General features: G+C 39.9%; 1 protein-coding gene across 1 annotated transcript; it reads left to right on the forward strand.

Moving 5' to 3' along the window:
• The first annotated feature begins 24 nt into the window (after window positions 1–24).
• Window positions 25–10,851, forward strand: LOC138013637 (uncharacterized). The gene is made up of 4 exons (XM_068860728.1): window positions 25–867; window positions 3,503–3,575; window positions 4,609–4,909; window positions 9,710–10,851. The coding sequence occupies exons 1-4, from the start codon at window positions 156–158 to the stop codon at window positions 10,379–10,381; spliced, it is 1,758 nt and encodes a 585-aa protein (XP_068716829.1). The 5' UTR covers window positions 25–155; the 3' UTR covers window positions 10,382–10,851.
• Window positions 10,852–14,159: the final 3,308 nt, after the last annotated feature.

The following is a 14,159-nucleotide window of genomic DNA, read 5'->3' on the forward strand; positions in this document are numbered from 1 at the left end:
CCTTTCAAACAACCACCATAATAACCTAACACCTGATTGGTTTAAGTTTGTCATAATTTATTCCATTTGGGGAAACAGGTGAAGTGCCATTTGCAAACACCAAAATTACAAACGACGAGGTCGACCAAGATCAAACCTTCTTTAAACACGTTTTCATGGAAGAATTTAAAGCAAAAACTAATCGTCTACGATTCGAGATTGAGCGGGCTGAAGAGCGAGAAAAAGCGGCTCTAAAGAATTTGGTGTTCGCGAGAGATGAAGCCGAAGAGAAAGAAAAAGAGACTGACGCTTTGAAGAGAAGAAGACAATTGCTGGAAGACAAACTAGACGCTGTCGAAGATCGCGTTTTCGAAAAAGAGAAATTGTACCGCGAGGAGCTGGCGAGGTTAGAAAGAGAGGACAGACAGAGAAAGATCTTGGATGAGGTGGAGGAGGAGGATGAGCGAAAAATAGAAAAACTCGAAGCCTTGCTGAAAGAATACAAAGCAAGGGCAGATTACAACGAAAACAAGTGCGCCGAATGTTTGCGACGGGTGCAGATCATTACTCAGGAAATCGAAAAGTTTGGACTGCGTTACAAGTGCGCAGAACGAAAAGGTCGAGAACTGGAAGAGCAGAACAAATATGTGGGTCGGAATTTGCGTAAATTGGCAATTTCCGAGGAGAAAAGATCCGATCGTGAGGAGGCCTATGAGAATAAAATCCGCGAGTTGGATGAATTGAGAAGAGATGAGGAAATTCGGTTGGAGGAGGCAGAAAGGAAGATTGGAAGTCGGCAGCGAGAAGTAGACGACTTAAGAGATCAGATTCGAGAGGAAGAACAAAAGATCCACGAAATTAAAAGCATGTTTAATGAAACTATGAACGGTTTGCATCATTTTTGATTTGTGGTGGCTCAGAGGACGAACGAAACGTTAACTACGTCAGTGTTGGTGAAGGACAAACGATTGACCTGTGATTTTCAATATGCCCGTTTTCTTTGGGAGGAATAATCATTCTTTGTAGAATACCTGATTGAAAATGCTGGATCACCAACGATGCAGAAAACGAAACTATTATTTCTCGACGTTTTCTCTTTGAAAATATTTTAATGAATTCGTGTTTAAGGCACACAAAAATCTCTGAAGGACATGAACAATGAATCCAAACAGAAACATCTGCTGAAGGGAGAGCTGAGTTTTAATATCGGACAGATTTCGACGATGAAAGCAATGTTTATCAATGCTTTTGAAACAAGTTTCTCTTGAGGAAGTTATTTCAGACATGTAGGTTTATACAAAGGTTTTTTTACGGTATAAAAGAGTAAGAAAAAAACAATCTGATGTCTTAAATTTTCATATAGTGTGTCAGTTCAGACCATGATTAGCTTTTTGTTTACTTTTCGGTCCAAATGCAAATCTACTTGGTGTACAACACATGTCTTCCTTGACAACAAAGGCCATGGATTTTGAGTTCATGACGTTATTTTGCAGGAAATTTGAATATTGCCGGGGCAAAATAGATTTTTGGGTCGATTAACAATTACCCGACAATTTACGCGTTCGTGAGAGGGGTACGTAGTGTGGATTTCTTAATTCCCCTCTTTGAAACTATGGGGAAGTAGACTCGAAAGTGGCTTCGTGGGATCCCTTGGGTAGATCACGCTACGTACATGTTAAAGACAGATTTAAGAACGTGTTTGCATGAAACGGAAAACAGGAATCGCCCGGCTGTTGCTAGTCATAAAAACGAGAAAATTCCCTTTTTCTAAAAAGTCTCTCTCCTTTAAGACGTTCTTCGATATCTAGAGCTAACAGGCAAGAGATGAGGTAACATCGAACGAGTTTCTTTCAGTTCTGGCAACAGCAAACCTTAGTCCGACGTTTTGCGTTTGCCGTAATTGCGAAATAAGTTAAACACAGCGTGGAAATCGAGAGAACAATGCAACGACTCCACGTGCCAATCACAAAAGAAATGCTAATTCTACAGCTAATGAATGCAAGGATTCACCTGATTTTTCAATATTACTGTATCATTTGGTGAGGCCAATATAAACCATTTCTCAAAGTGTCATTTAGTTTCCCATCAGAAAAATTTAAAGGAGGACCAGATTCCACCTCGTAGAAGAGCCTGGCTTTCTTATCCCTGTGTAGATTAGTATCGAAGCTGTGGAGCAGACGCAGGCGTATGTCATAAATGTAGTGTATAAAGTCCCGGACAAATGGCTTTAACATTTGCTTCAACATCAGCAACATCGTATCGATTTTGTTGGACGATGTTGAATGATGTTGACTGCAAAGGGTGGGCAAACGATTTCGACGCACTTTTAATTTAAACTCATTCAACATCGATTCAACTTCGTTTCAACATGTTTCAACTCAGTTGAAAGGGGGGACAAAGGCTGTTCAACAAAAACGAAAGGATGTTGAAGCACATGTAACACAGTGAAGCCTGTTGCCCGGACCAAACATGTAAGTTCTACACAAGTTATGTTAATTTGCGGGACGCTATTTACAAGGCAGGATTCCAAAACGGTGGAAGTACTTCTATCTTTCAGTTTTTTTACTGTCCAAAACAACGTAAATGTCTCCAACCTTCAACAGTACTCCTAAAACACTCCATCACTCTCCCCACTGGTAAGAAAAACTCACTCCCACGTCTTTCCGAGAACTCCGAGCAGGAAGAAAATCAATACGGACCAATAGACTTCTTTAACTTGTACTCACAGACCACGTAATGTTACTCTAGAGAACAGTTTCTTTGAAATGTCGTCTTGTGCACGAATAACGTATGAAAAAAAACAAAGAGGAAAATTCCCTTGAGAACATCACGTGGTCTGAAATGGGAAAACAAAACGTATAAGCTAAAGAGCTCTATAGAGCGTTTTCACATGAAGTCACGGCCACCATGTTGGTGTTCCAAAACAAAGAAATGGCGGCATGATGGTGTACCAAACTAATCCTCCGGGAATTAAAGTCTATTTTTATGGAAATTGTTTCAGTAATCCGATATGGCTGCTGGTCATGTGAGTGAAAACGCTCTATTTGGCTAACTCAGAATTGTGGAAGACCTTAGACAGCAATGACCAGAACAAGGTTGCTGACCAGCGGTTTTCTTTAAAACAATGTTTTTGCTGGGAGTGCTCGGTTTCGCGGGCTCAGAAAACCTGGTTGTGGTCATTGTTATTTCAGGTTTTTCCAATGGATGTTGTAGCCAACTCAAATCCTTTGGGATAAGATGTTTTTTTCCAAGTATTTCCATATCATTTACATGTGAATGCTACTTTATCATGTAAATTCAATACACAAAGAATCTTAACCCCTGGGAGATTGAATTGGGTACAAAATTGAGTTAGCCGATGTTGTATATTGAGGGATAACTAAACGAAAAATCTTCACAGGTGTCAAGCTCTTACAGATAACGAAAATAATAGTAGTGGAGGTGATTGAAAAAATAGATTAAGACGATTAAAATTGTTCATTTTGTATATTCGTATGCATAGTCCATTTATCACTATTTTAAGACGGTTCTATCATTTTTCGGTGCAATGACCAGAATGATGCATTCCAAGGATACAGATCTCTGTTCATGATAGGGTATCTGTTACGAAAGACACATATCCAAAATACCAATTGTTTAATACTTCGTTTGTCATATCATATATGGAAACGATAGAAACGATTTTCGTTTCTATGTTAATTGATTAAATGTCTACTCCCATCTGAGATAACAAGTGAAGTATTTACGAAAAGCAAAGTAAATTCTGTCAAACTTAAGCTGGTTATTTGCCAGCGTCCATTGTTCTTTTCCCGTCGAGTTGTCAACAGTCTACAAATATACCTGCAAAATATAAGCTTGATGACGATGTTCTTAGCAAAATCGTGATAATTATTTAATTTGGGCCGGGCAGCAAAAAGCATATAACAAAGCGAAGGAGAGATCCAATTTGACGCTTTCTTGAGGCATTAGTGCGCATGTGATGTCATGTTGACCATTGTTTTCCCATTTCAGACCACGTGATGTTCCCAAGGGAATTTCCCGTTTGTTTTTTCATAAATTATGGATACATATGCACGTGCATAAGACGACATTTGACTGAAACTGTTTCCAAGAGTAATATCACGTGGCCTGAAATGGGAAAACAAAACGCACAAGCTAAAGAGGTTCATAACCTGTCTCTCCGCTGGGTGCTAAACTTTGTTAAGCAAAATTCTGCGAAAAGAAATTGTATTGTATTGCCATCTAACATGGCCGCCTTGTCACGTGGGTGAATATCGTGACTGCATAAATGCTGGCAAGTTTTGGACGGTTAATAAAATTTGCATTTAAGCGGTGTGTCCTCTCATTGAAGTTTCAAATGGGAATAAAGACTTCAAAGGTACAATAAAGAATATAACCCTCTCTCAATACAAGTACAATTTTAAATTAAGAATCACCACTGTTTTCGAGGATGAGCTTTAAGGTTTTAAAATTTATGATAAATTAAATTTTGCGGACCTGTCAATCATATCCTTGGCCAAGATTAATGCGTCACATGACACAAAACTGACGAAAACAAGCTTGGTCAATTGTCGTCCTCTAAATTAAACAAGAAAGCGCACACACTATTGTCAATCTGTCTTTGTACAGGTACCATCTTGATAACTTCTTAAAGAAATACTTAAGCTTCAGCATGGTTTTTGAAGTCATCGGTTTCGGTATAACCACCACAGCTTTGCTCATCACCTTCGCCAGGTATTTTGCGAGCAACTGGTTTCCGTACTTCATGGTGGGTCTGGTTGCTTTTGAAGTAGGAATGTTCACCATGACAAAGGGCAAGATCATTGAACCAGAGAGAGCGCCAAAACGGAGCGAAAAATCTGACGGGAATAACAGAGATCCACCTACACCAAGCGCAGCTAACAAAGCTCAGCTTTCCCCAAAGAACCAGGCAACCACGAAGAGTCCGTCACCTGCAAAGGGTCAAAATGCAAATAATAAACAAGAAAAAGCAGCGAAAAAGGCTCAAGCTAAAGCAAATGCGGCGGCCACAAAATAAACAAGTCAAGTTCTTCATCAGCCTTATCTCCTTTCTAAATAGCTTTGATGATGGGACCAACGTTTAACTATTCCTGTTCGAAGTGAAATTTCTCAAGCTTATACCGGAACTTGTTTGAAGGACTGTGACTACGGTTTGCTTTAGCCTCGATAAACACTTCCTTTAAGTCCATTAATGTACTTACGACGTCTATGCAGAGCTGCAGACGATATAAAAACTAATATAGCCATAATGATTTTGTTTTAAGTTAGTATTGGGTCACTTGCCAATTGTATGTAAGTTATTTTCACATGTCGTTGCAACTTGAAAAGGTTGATGTAATTATGGAAAAACAAACTGTTTCTGTCAATTACTCAGCGAAATGATGGAATAACTCTTGCGTTTAAAAACCGCACTAAAATCACGAAGTTCGTGTTTCATGTAGTTTTGAGCCAAGTTGAGCCAAAACAGATAAGGCTGTGCATCTCATAGGGTTATGTATTCCCCTGGAACGTTTTGACAATAAGGTGGAGTTGCAATTGGCAGCTCTTATGCTTCTCTCGTGCTCTTTACAACTGAACGCGATAGACGCACTGCAATAGGTTTGAAAACGAACCTACAATTCTTAATTGTTTAGGGAAATTAATTGGTGGCTATTTTGTGCGACTCTTTTTTCCCAGTCTGCAGCTATAAACAACTGCTCGTTGGTTGAGAAATAAATTTCAAAGAAAATAAGAAAATTGGTAGACATCTTTATTGTAGTCTAGGGCGAAGCTAAAAGTTGCGAAAAATGACCAGCTGTTTGTCTGAATTTGGCACCATCTAAAGTCAAGCATTTTATAATTTAAAGCTCAACAGGAAGCTGTCAAAATTCAGGCGCTCCAAAGCCCTTCCAGCGTTTTCCGAAGGACGCTTGAAAATACATCTAGGGCCGGGACTGCATTAAAATGTTCTCACATATTTGATGACTATTGTTGTTCCTATTCCTCCAATTTGGCAGTACACGGCCAAGCAAACCTTATACATCTCAGAAAACGAATACGGGCCGTCCAGTTTATTTTCTTTGTACATGAAGCTATCCAAGACGCTATATTTCTACAAATCATGTCCCGTATAAAACTCGTGCGATACCACCACCATGGGCTTGAGTGTTTTCAATAGACATTAAGACCTTGCAAAGAGACAGTACAAGTGATAAATTTAAACGAACGATAGGAAAAAGGTCTTCAGGCAAAAAAAGCAATTTGTTTTCAATAAAGAGGACAAAATTTATTACAATGAAAAAACCATGGACAAATGCCAGAATTATGAATTTTACCCAAAAATTGAAATTGAAATTGTTATTGAGCATGTAGAGAAATACATAAACTGCTGTAGATGTTGAGATTCTTTCGTTGCGGAACTTAAAATCTAAGGATTTCCAAGACGAGATTTCATAGAAGATGCGGGGCGAAGCTTAAAGTTTGCTACTAATGCAAATATTAAACGCGTCAGTGAAGCGTTAGGCTTAATTCAAGGACAGAAAAGCTAATTACACAAATTTCAAACGAAAGGACAGGTGGTCACGCTATGCATACTTTTAATATGCAGCGAGAAACTGGACGTTTCACAAGACTACAGTACGCCGACTGCACATCAAAACACAACGGTTTGGTGGTTGTGGTGAAGGGTCAAGCAGTATTTTCGATCATGCAAGTTGATAGTGCTACGCTGATATCCATACTTCTGATCGAGTAAGACATTTCGGTTTTTAAGGACGGCCAACCAAAGGGCACAACGTTGGAAAGCAAGGGTAACAGTGCATCTGATCTCCCAAGTCTGAGTGTGTTACTTTGACGACGCAGGTTGACTGCTATAGTTTGAGTCCGATCTTCTCCGCATCGCACAAGCGTGAAGTGCATGGATATGTCGCTGGCGGAAATAGCGGCTGTGTTCTTGGTTGCAGTTCTAACCGCGCTTCTGTGGTCCTATGGATTGGAGATTATAACGAAATGCGTCAAATTTCTCTTGCTTGGGATATTCAAGATTATAAAACTTATTTTGTTTCGCGAAAAGAAGGAAGCACAACAGCAAAAAGACCTTGATCCAGAGCCTTCAAAAGAAAAGACAAGCTGAATACAAATATAAATACAAGACAGAAGAAGATTGTAAGTAAAAAGGCATCACCGTGACGAGAATGCAGGACGAATAACTCACAACTTAAGTGTTTGAACTAGGAGCGAAAAAGCAATTACAGATTTACAAAGAATTGGACGTTTTCAACTATCGCTTTTGACATTGCAAAGAGCTTCAGACTTTTCAGACTTTTTTGTTTTTAATTCGTTTAGTGAGCAATTCAGAATTCCAAGGGTTTCAGTTTTATGTTCAACAAGTTGAGTTTATATATTTGGTGGTGTGGTCCTTGCAGGATTTTTTTATCATAGCCGCGTTGTAGTCTTTCTCGAAAATGTCTAATGCAAATTAAAATGTTGATTTTGACAATGACGATGATGGTAATAATTGTGAAGATATCACCTCCATAAATTTGCTGCTCCATATACTTTTAATACTACTCTGAATGGTTTTCAATAAAGGCCTTGTCTATTTTTTTTTCAAACGAGAAATAAAGAACTGCACAAAATATCATGTCAATGGTAATACTCAACATCTCTTGTTACGAGACAGCGTAGCCCACCCGTCAAGACGAACCAGATGCTGGTATCCCATTGCTTTATTTGAGCACGCGACATTCAGCGAGCTATTTATAGTTCAAAGCAGGGGCCCGTTTCTCAAACGTCCCGAAACTTTACGGGCCATTTCCGGGTGTCACAATTCCCTCTGTATCTCAAGAACGAAGAAGATTTAAGTCATCAAACTTCACAGTCAGTTTGCGTTTAGTTACCTTGAAAACTTGTTAAAAAATCGGCTTCCGTGAAAAAGCGGTTAGCAGGTTCACAAATGGCTTGTCGGGCCCGAGAAGTTTGCGGGACTTTCGAGAAACGGGTCCCAGGAGCCCTATCTGGAGCTTCCTTGAGTATTGTACCTTTGAATCAACCCTTTCCCGTATTATCTTTCTATTTTTAGAACTACTATGCTTTGACGTATGTGACGTGTGTGGCTGAGAACATACGTGAAGTGGTCCACATAAGTCACATACGTCTGTGACGTAATAAATGGTTGACCATAGGTCTCTTACGATTGGCTATTGCGAAAACACCCATTAAAGCCCCCCCTCCCCCTCCCCCCGGAAGGTGCTTCTAAAAATAAAGAGATACGGGAAAGGATTGACCCAGAGGGTTAATATGGAAGACGTAGGTTCCGGGTAATGAGCTCCTCTTCAAAGAAAACACCAGCAAAGACAAATTTGTCCCCAGGGCACTTATTCGCACTTAAAAAAATAAAGTAGCCTGGGTATGAGGTTGCGCCAAAAAACTCTTATTACGCGATTACGTTTTTTAAATCCATTTTCATGCCGTATAATCCCTTGGTAATAATAAAAGAGCTACAGTAGATAAATAGATCGCTTTAGCAATTGATAACCTTTTGTTCTGAACTGCATCAACGCATCAGTTCTCAACAGTGTCGAAGTCAATGAGCCATTTCCGAGTTTCTGTTTGTCTCGGTTTCGAAGTAAGTCTTGGTGCTCAACTATAGTAAGGGAAATGAGTTTGACTTGCATAAGAATACGGAACTCATTTTCATTTGAATGGTTGTGCACCAGGACTCGCTTTGAAACTGAGGCATGCGGTAACTCGGAAATGGGCTATTCACTGGCTTCGCACTCTGAATGACCAGTTTCATTACAAGTATTTCAGAGGTTTGGGAAAAAAAGAACATAGCATTTTTTAGTTGGGGAATTGAAAGCCAAACAAAAGAGAACTACCTTTTAGAAAAATGGAACATAAAGGGTATTTAGGAAGCCAAAAGCGGAAACAAGTTTTTAATTTGCCAGCATCTATATACTGGACAGGTGTACTATTAGAACTTCGACTACTATATTGTCTTCGTACTGAGCAGGTGCTCTTCTGTGAGCAAGAAAATTATTCGATCTTTGAATCCTAAGCGCGGTTCATAAGGGGGGAACTGATAAAGTTAACAGTTCCAAACTTGTTTTAATGTTAGCTGAGAAAGCGAAGTGTAGCGCCCTCTTTTTTTTTTGAGGACTTTCTAAACTTTTTAACTATTTAATTTTCTTAATAATGTTAACTGAGATTGTCAAGGTGCCACCGTACATTACATTTCACATTTGATGTGCTTATTTTAAATATTTGCCACATTGGAGGACGTTGGAGCGAGTGATATTATGATAGGAAACAGTTGTAAAATATTCAAACATTGCAACATAGTTCGCTATAACGTTAACAGAAGTTAAGGGCGCAATGCTTAAATCATACCGGTTTGCGAATCGGTTAAATTTGGTACTTGATGATGAAAATAGTACTGTTATACTACATGTTTAAAATGATGTTTTCCCAATGTTTGGAAATAAAGAAACAAATACTTTATGGCGCTGTGCGTTGGGGAGGGAAACCAAAATTCATAATTCATAGCGTCGAAATTTTCATACATACATAGCAGGTGGTACATTGTTTATGAAACGAAAAAGAGCAATATTGAGATCACGTCTCCTGTATTCTAATTAATTTGAAAGAATTGGAAATGAATTCTTCATTTTTTGTAAACAACAAAGACTCACGCTTCGTTTTTCGTGACCTTTAAAGTACGTTTTCCTAGGCGGTGAATTGCGACAGGATGGTTGCTGCTCCAGTAATTGAGGGCTCTTTGAAGAACATGATCCACTCTGTGAGTTTTGGCTTAATTGTAACCACACTAGGGGTGAATTTCGGCAAGCTGTTTCTCCAGAATTTTTTCCCTTACATGATGGGGATAGTGATAGTCGCCGAGGCCGTGCTCTTTTCGTTGGATAAACCGAAAGAAATTTACGACAAATACCAGCCGGCTGGGATCAAAGGAAGGCATACTATTGACGGGACGGGCGCTCCTCAGATCACGGTTTCAAGCCCAGACCAAGATCCCAACGCTTCAGTCAAGAAGCGAGACAAGATAAAGGATAAGAAAGCCGCGAAGAAAGACTCGAAGGGAAGACAAGGGAGCGGAATGCCACCAGGTTCGCCAGCCAAACAAAGACCAATGCAGAGCCTTAACGTACCGCCGCCTACCTCTGCAATGGAAGTAGTCAAGGAGGAGGATATGGGAGTCGGTGAGACTGGGAAAGATAAGAGTGAAAAGGAGAAAAGGAAAGAACAAGAAAGAGAGAAAAAGAAAGATAAAGAAGAAGAGAAAGAAAAGCAGAAAGCTGAGAAAGAAAGGATGAAGGAAAGCGAAGAAGAAAAAAGCGAAAAAGGAGGATGGAGGAAACGAAACAAGAAAGAAACAAGCAAGTGAATTATTGATGCGTTTAGCGGCCGCTATTTAATCACCAAGGCACCCGGGGCAAATTAAATTATATCAGACACGGTTTTACTTAGGAAAAGACCAGGTGTAGTTGCAAATAACAATGGTTACGTTGAAGTCGATAGAAATGATTTTTATGTAAACTTCCTCTTTGATGCAAACCATTTACTATATTTGGTAGTATTACACCTTTATCTAAACACGATCAATAGTTAAAGCTGTACATGCAGCTTGAAGGGTCGTATGTAACAAACTATAATGACAATGAAACATAAAAATATATACATTAAACTGAATAATAACTTAAAAGTGTACATAACAATCATCAAGCTTGAGTTTGCACTGACTCGTAGTGCCGTTAAATTTAAAACTAAGAAATACATCTGATTTTAACAGAAGATTGTTATAACTTCTTAAACTGGTTGATAATTTGTAACTGTTTAATAAAACTCTATTCCAAAGAACAGAGATGGGCTGTAGTGGTGGAGTCCTTCATGTAAGGTAAAGTCTGCATACGAGCCAAGTGACCCATCAGGCCGGAGCTGTTCCCGGTTTCCACGGCATGAAGCGAATAGGAGTATTTCTTCTCCCCCCTGGATGGGATGCCAGTCCACCCGGGTCATTCGCTCCGGAGTCGAACACACTAACCAGGAGGCCACCGCGCCTCCCAAGTCCTTCATGTATAGGGAGTTAAATCTTTAACAATAACATTATCTTCGAATTCCCCGCTAGATCTATAAGATTTGTGTACTCATTATGTTTAATTAATAAATTTGGCTATGATGGAGAAATTTTTCGCTTAGAAAATCGCTATTGTTAGCTATATTGTTTGGACATGTATTGTCTTTCCCTAATATGGTCATGCGGGCTAGTCGCATATCATTCATCGGGTGATAAATGAAATGTACACAACGACTTGTTTTAACTTGGCGTAGTGTTGCCCATTTTGTTTATAATGCGTTCCTGCTATTCCTTCGGAGATTTTTAGATACTTTAAAGACTGTAAATTGGGTGATGAAATATATTTTCTCGTCTAGATGGAACATAATTTTTTTCCGGTAAACTTGGTTGGATCTCTAGGGATGTCTTACACAACAGCGACATAGACACGAAACAACCCATAAATTCTTGGAAAGTAACTGCTACCTCTGCACATTGTAAACTTAACGTCAGTCTGTACATGCACATTATTCATCAACTTTCTGCGCGTGCATCGTATTTTGTGTAGCCGGAATTACTAAATGAAAACAAAAAGAGAGCGCTCTTCTGAATGGGCGAAATGAAACCAGTGTTAAGCTTTTATACCCAAGGAGACTGCGCGCAACGTGGCAGGTAACACAAAACTTATTTCAAACCCAGATATGGAGTTGCATATGACTATACCAGTGCTGTTGCAGTCTGTCTGCAAAGCAGGCCGAATTAAGCTGTTCTATTCTAACAAATACAATCAGGAGCTTATCAAGGGGAGTTTCTATCTCAGTCACTAATTCCTTGGGGCAACCCTTTCCCTAGTAAGGGCCACTTCATATCAGCCCGGTTTCCGAGATCTCGCCTCGCTTCCTATTTCGATATGTTCGTATGAGAGGACGGGCTGGCTCGGTTGCCGAGATCTCGGTTTTTCCAGCCGGGATCTCTGTAAGCGGGCTGGAAATTTTGCCATATGAACATTTCAACCCATGGCCAGTTACCGCGGGAGGAATGATAGAACGGACATTACCGAGGTTTTACGTTACTTCCCTATTCTCCGATAAAGAAGCTCGGAATAGTTTCATTTGATAGTTAACGTAAAGTTTAAGGTTAATTGAACAAAGAAAATCGAAAAATTCTCGTAAGGCTTGTTAGTTAGATTTCACGTCTGAATGGTCGCGTCACCACTTTTCATCTCGGAAACCGGGCTGAAAGTCGCCATGTGAACAGAAATCAATTTCATCCGGTAACCGACCCAGCCAGGTCAACCGGGATCATGTGAAGAGGCCCTAAATTTATTTTTAGGAACAGGTTTTTCCCGAGAAAAATATCCGCTTGTTTTCCTTGATCCTAAGATAGCTTTGTTTTGATTGGCTTTTACAACAGTGGGCGTGCTGAATCTCCCAAGGGAGATTGGCTTTTACAACTTCTCCCAAGAGATGAGTTCTTTAAGTAAATCTACCATGGAAAATGTTGATTCCCAAGCTAAACGTGCGAGAAAGAGGGGGAGGGATGGGGAGAAAGAGGCTTACTTTGATGAGTTCATGATACAACTGATTAATAGCAAGAGTCCATTACCTAAGAGTAAGGTCTAATCCCCCCATCAGCCTCTGATTTTTCGGGAAAATAAACAATTGACCAAATCGCCTAACTCAATGTTGTACCCAATTCGGGTAAAAAAGGTAAAGTCTGCTTACGAGCCTAGAAGGCCCATCAGGCCGGCGCTTATCTCCGGTTTCTGTAGCATGAAGCGACTAGGAGTATTTCTACTCCCCCCTGGATGGGATGCCAGTCCATCGCAGGGTTAACCCCGGCATTAATTCGCCGGTACCCATTTATACACCTGGGTGGAGAGAGGCACCGTGAGAGTAAAGTGTCTTGCCCAAGAACACAACACAATATCCCCGGCCAGGACCCGAACCCGGACCACTCGATCCGGAGTCGAGCGCAAAAACCATGAGGCCACTGCGCCTCCCAATTCAGACCTTTCGGGAATAAAACGTTTTGTTCCAGGTATTTCCATATCATTTAAATGTCAATACTACATCATAATGCAAATGCAATACACAAAGAATCTGGAGATTTGAATTGGGTACAACATAGCCAATTTGGCCTATTGTTTATTTTCCGAAAAACTTGGTTTAAAAATAGACATTTTTCTGACGCTGATGGGGACAAACCTAGGGCCCGTTTCTCGAAAGTTTCTCGAAAACGTTTCGGGCCCGAAAAGCTATTTATGAAAGTTTTGGAAAGCCGATCTTTTAACATGTTTTTAAGCTAACTAAAAGAAACATGTCTGTGAAGTTTGACGACTTAAATCCTTTCCGTTCTTGAGATACCACGGGGATTGTGATACCCGAAAAATGACCCGTAAGGTTTCGGGACTAACGAGAAAGGGCCCTCCATGCAGTTTTTCCCCTAAAAACCCCTCCAAAATTTCTAAATATCCCCAAAAAATTTGTAAAAATCTCTAAATATCCCAAACTTTTCTAAAAATCTATTTATCTCACACTTTGTTTTTTCGAGACTTCCTGTCTTTCTCGAGTGACACTGGGCTTACGTCGTCTTAACTGATCTCGAGAAAGACCCAGTCTTTTCGAGATCAGTGGTCATCTTCAATAGAAACTCCGCCATGTTTGAAACCTACTTCCTTTGGAATGATGGGATGCATGCATTAGAAATAGGAAACACCGCTGCACAATTGGATTGCGATCAAGCAGTCACCAATAGCCCTTTTCACGGATAGTTTATCTCATTTGCATGACAATATAATCTACTGTAGCATGTATGTGAGGCAATTTCGGGTTATTTTGTAGTTTCAACCCGAAATTGCCTCCCATCCACGTTAGATTACATTGTAATGCAAATGAGAAAAAATAACCGTGAAAAGGGCTATTAGTAAACAGTCGGACAAAATTATCATTTCATTGACCGAATGCAAAAATGGCCGCCAACAAATTATTCTTTTGTCTTTGTGTTAATTAGCTTAACTAGCCTCGCTTTACAGCCCAAATTCTTTCAATTTTACGCGTGTGAACGAGGCTAGTTAGGCTAATTAACACAAAGACAAAAGAATAATAGG

This window comes from Montipora capricornis, chromosome 8, assembly GCF_036669925.1.
Source record: "Montipora capricornis isolate CH-2021 chromosome 8, ASM3666992v2, whole genome shotgun sequence".
NCBI lineage: Eukaryota > Metazoa > Cnidaria > Anthozoa > Scleractinia > Acroporidae > Montipora > Montipora capricornis.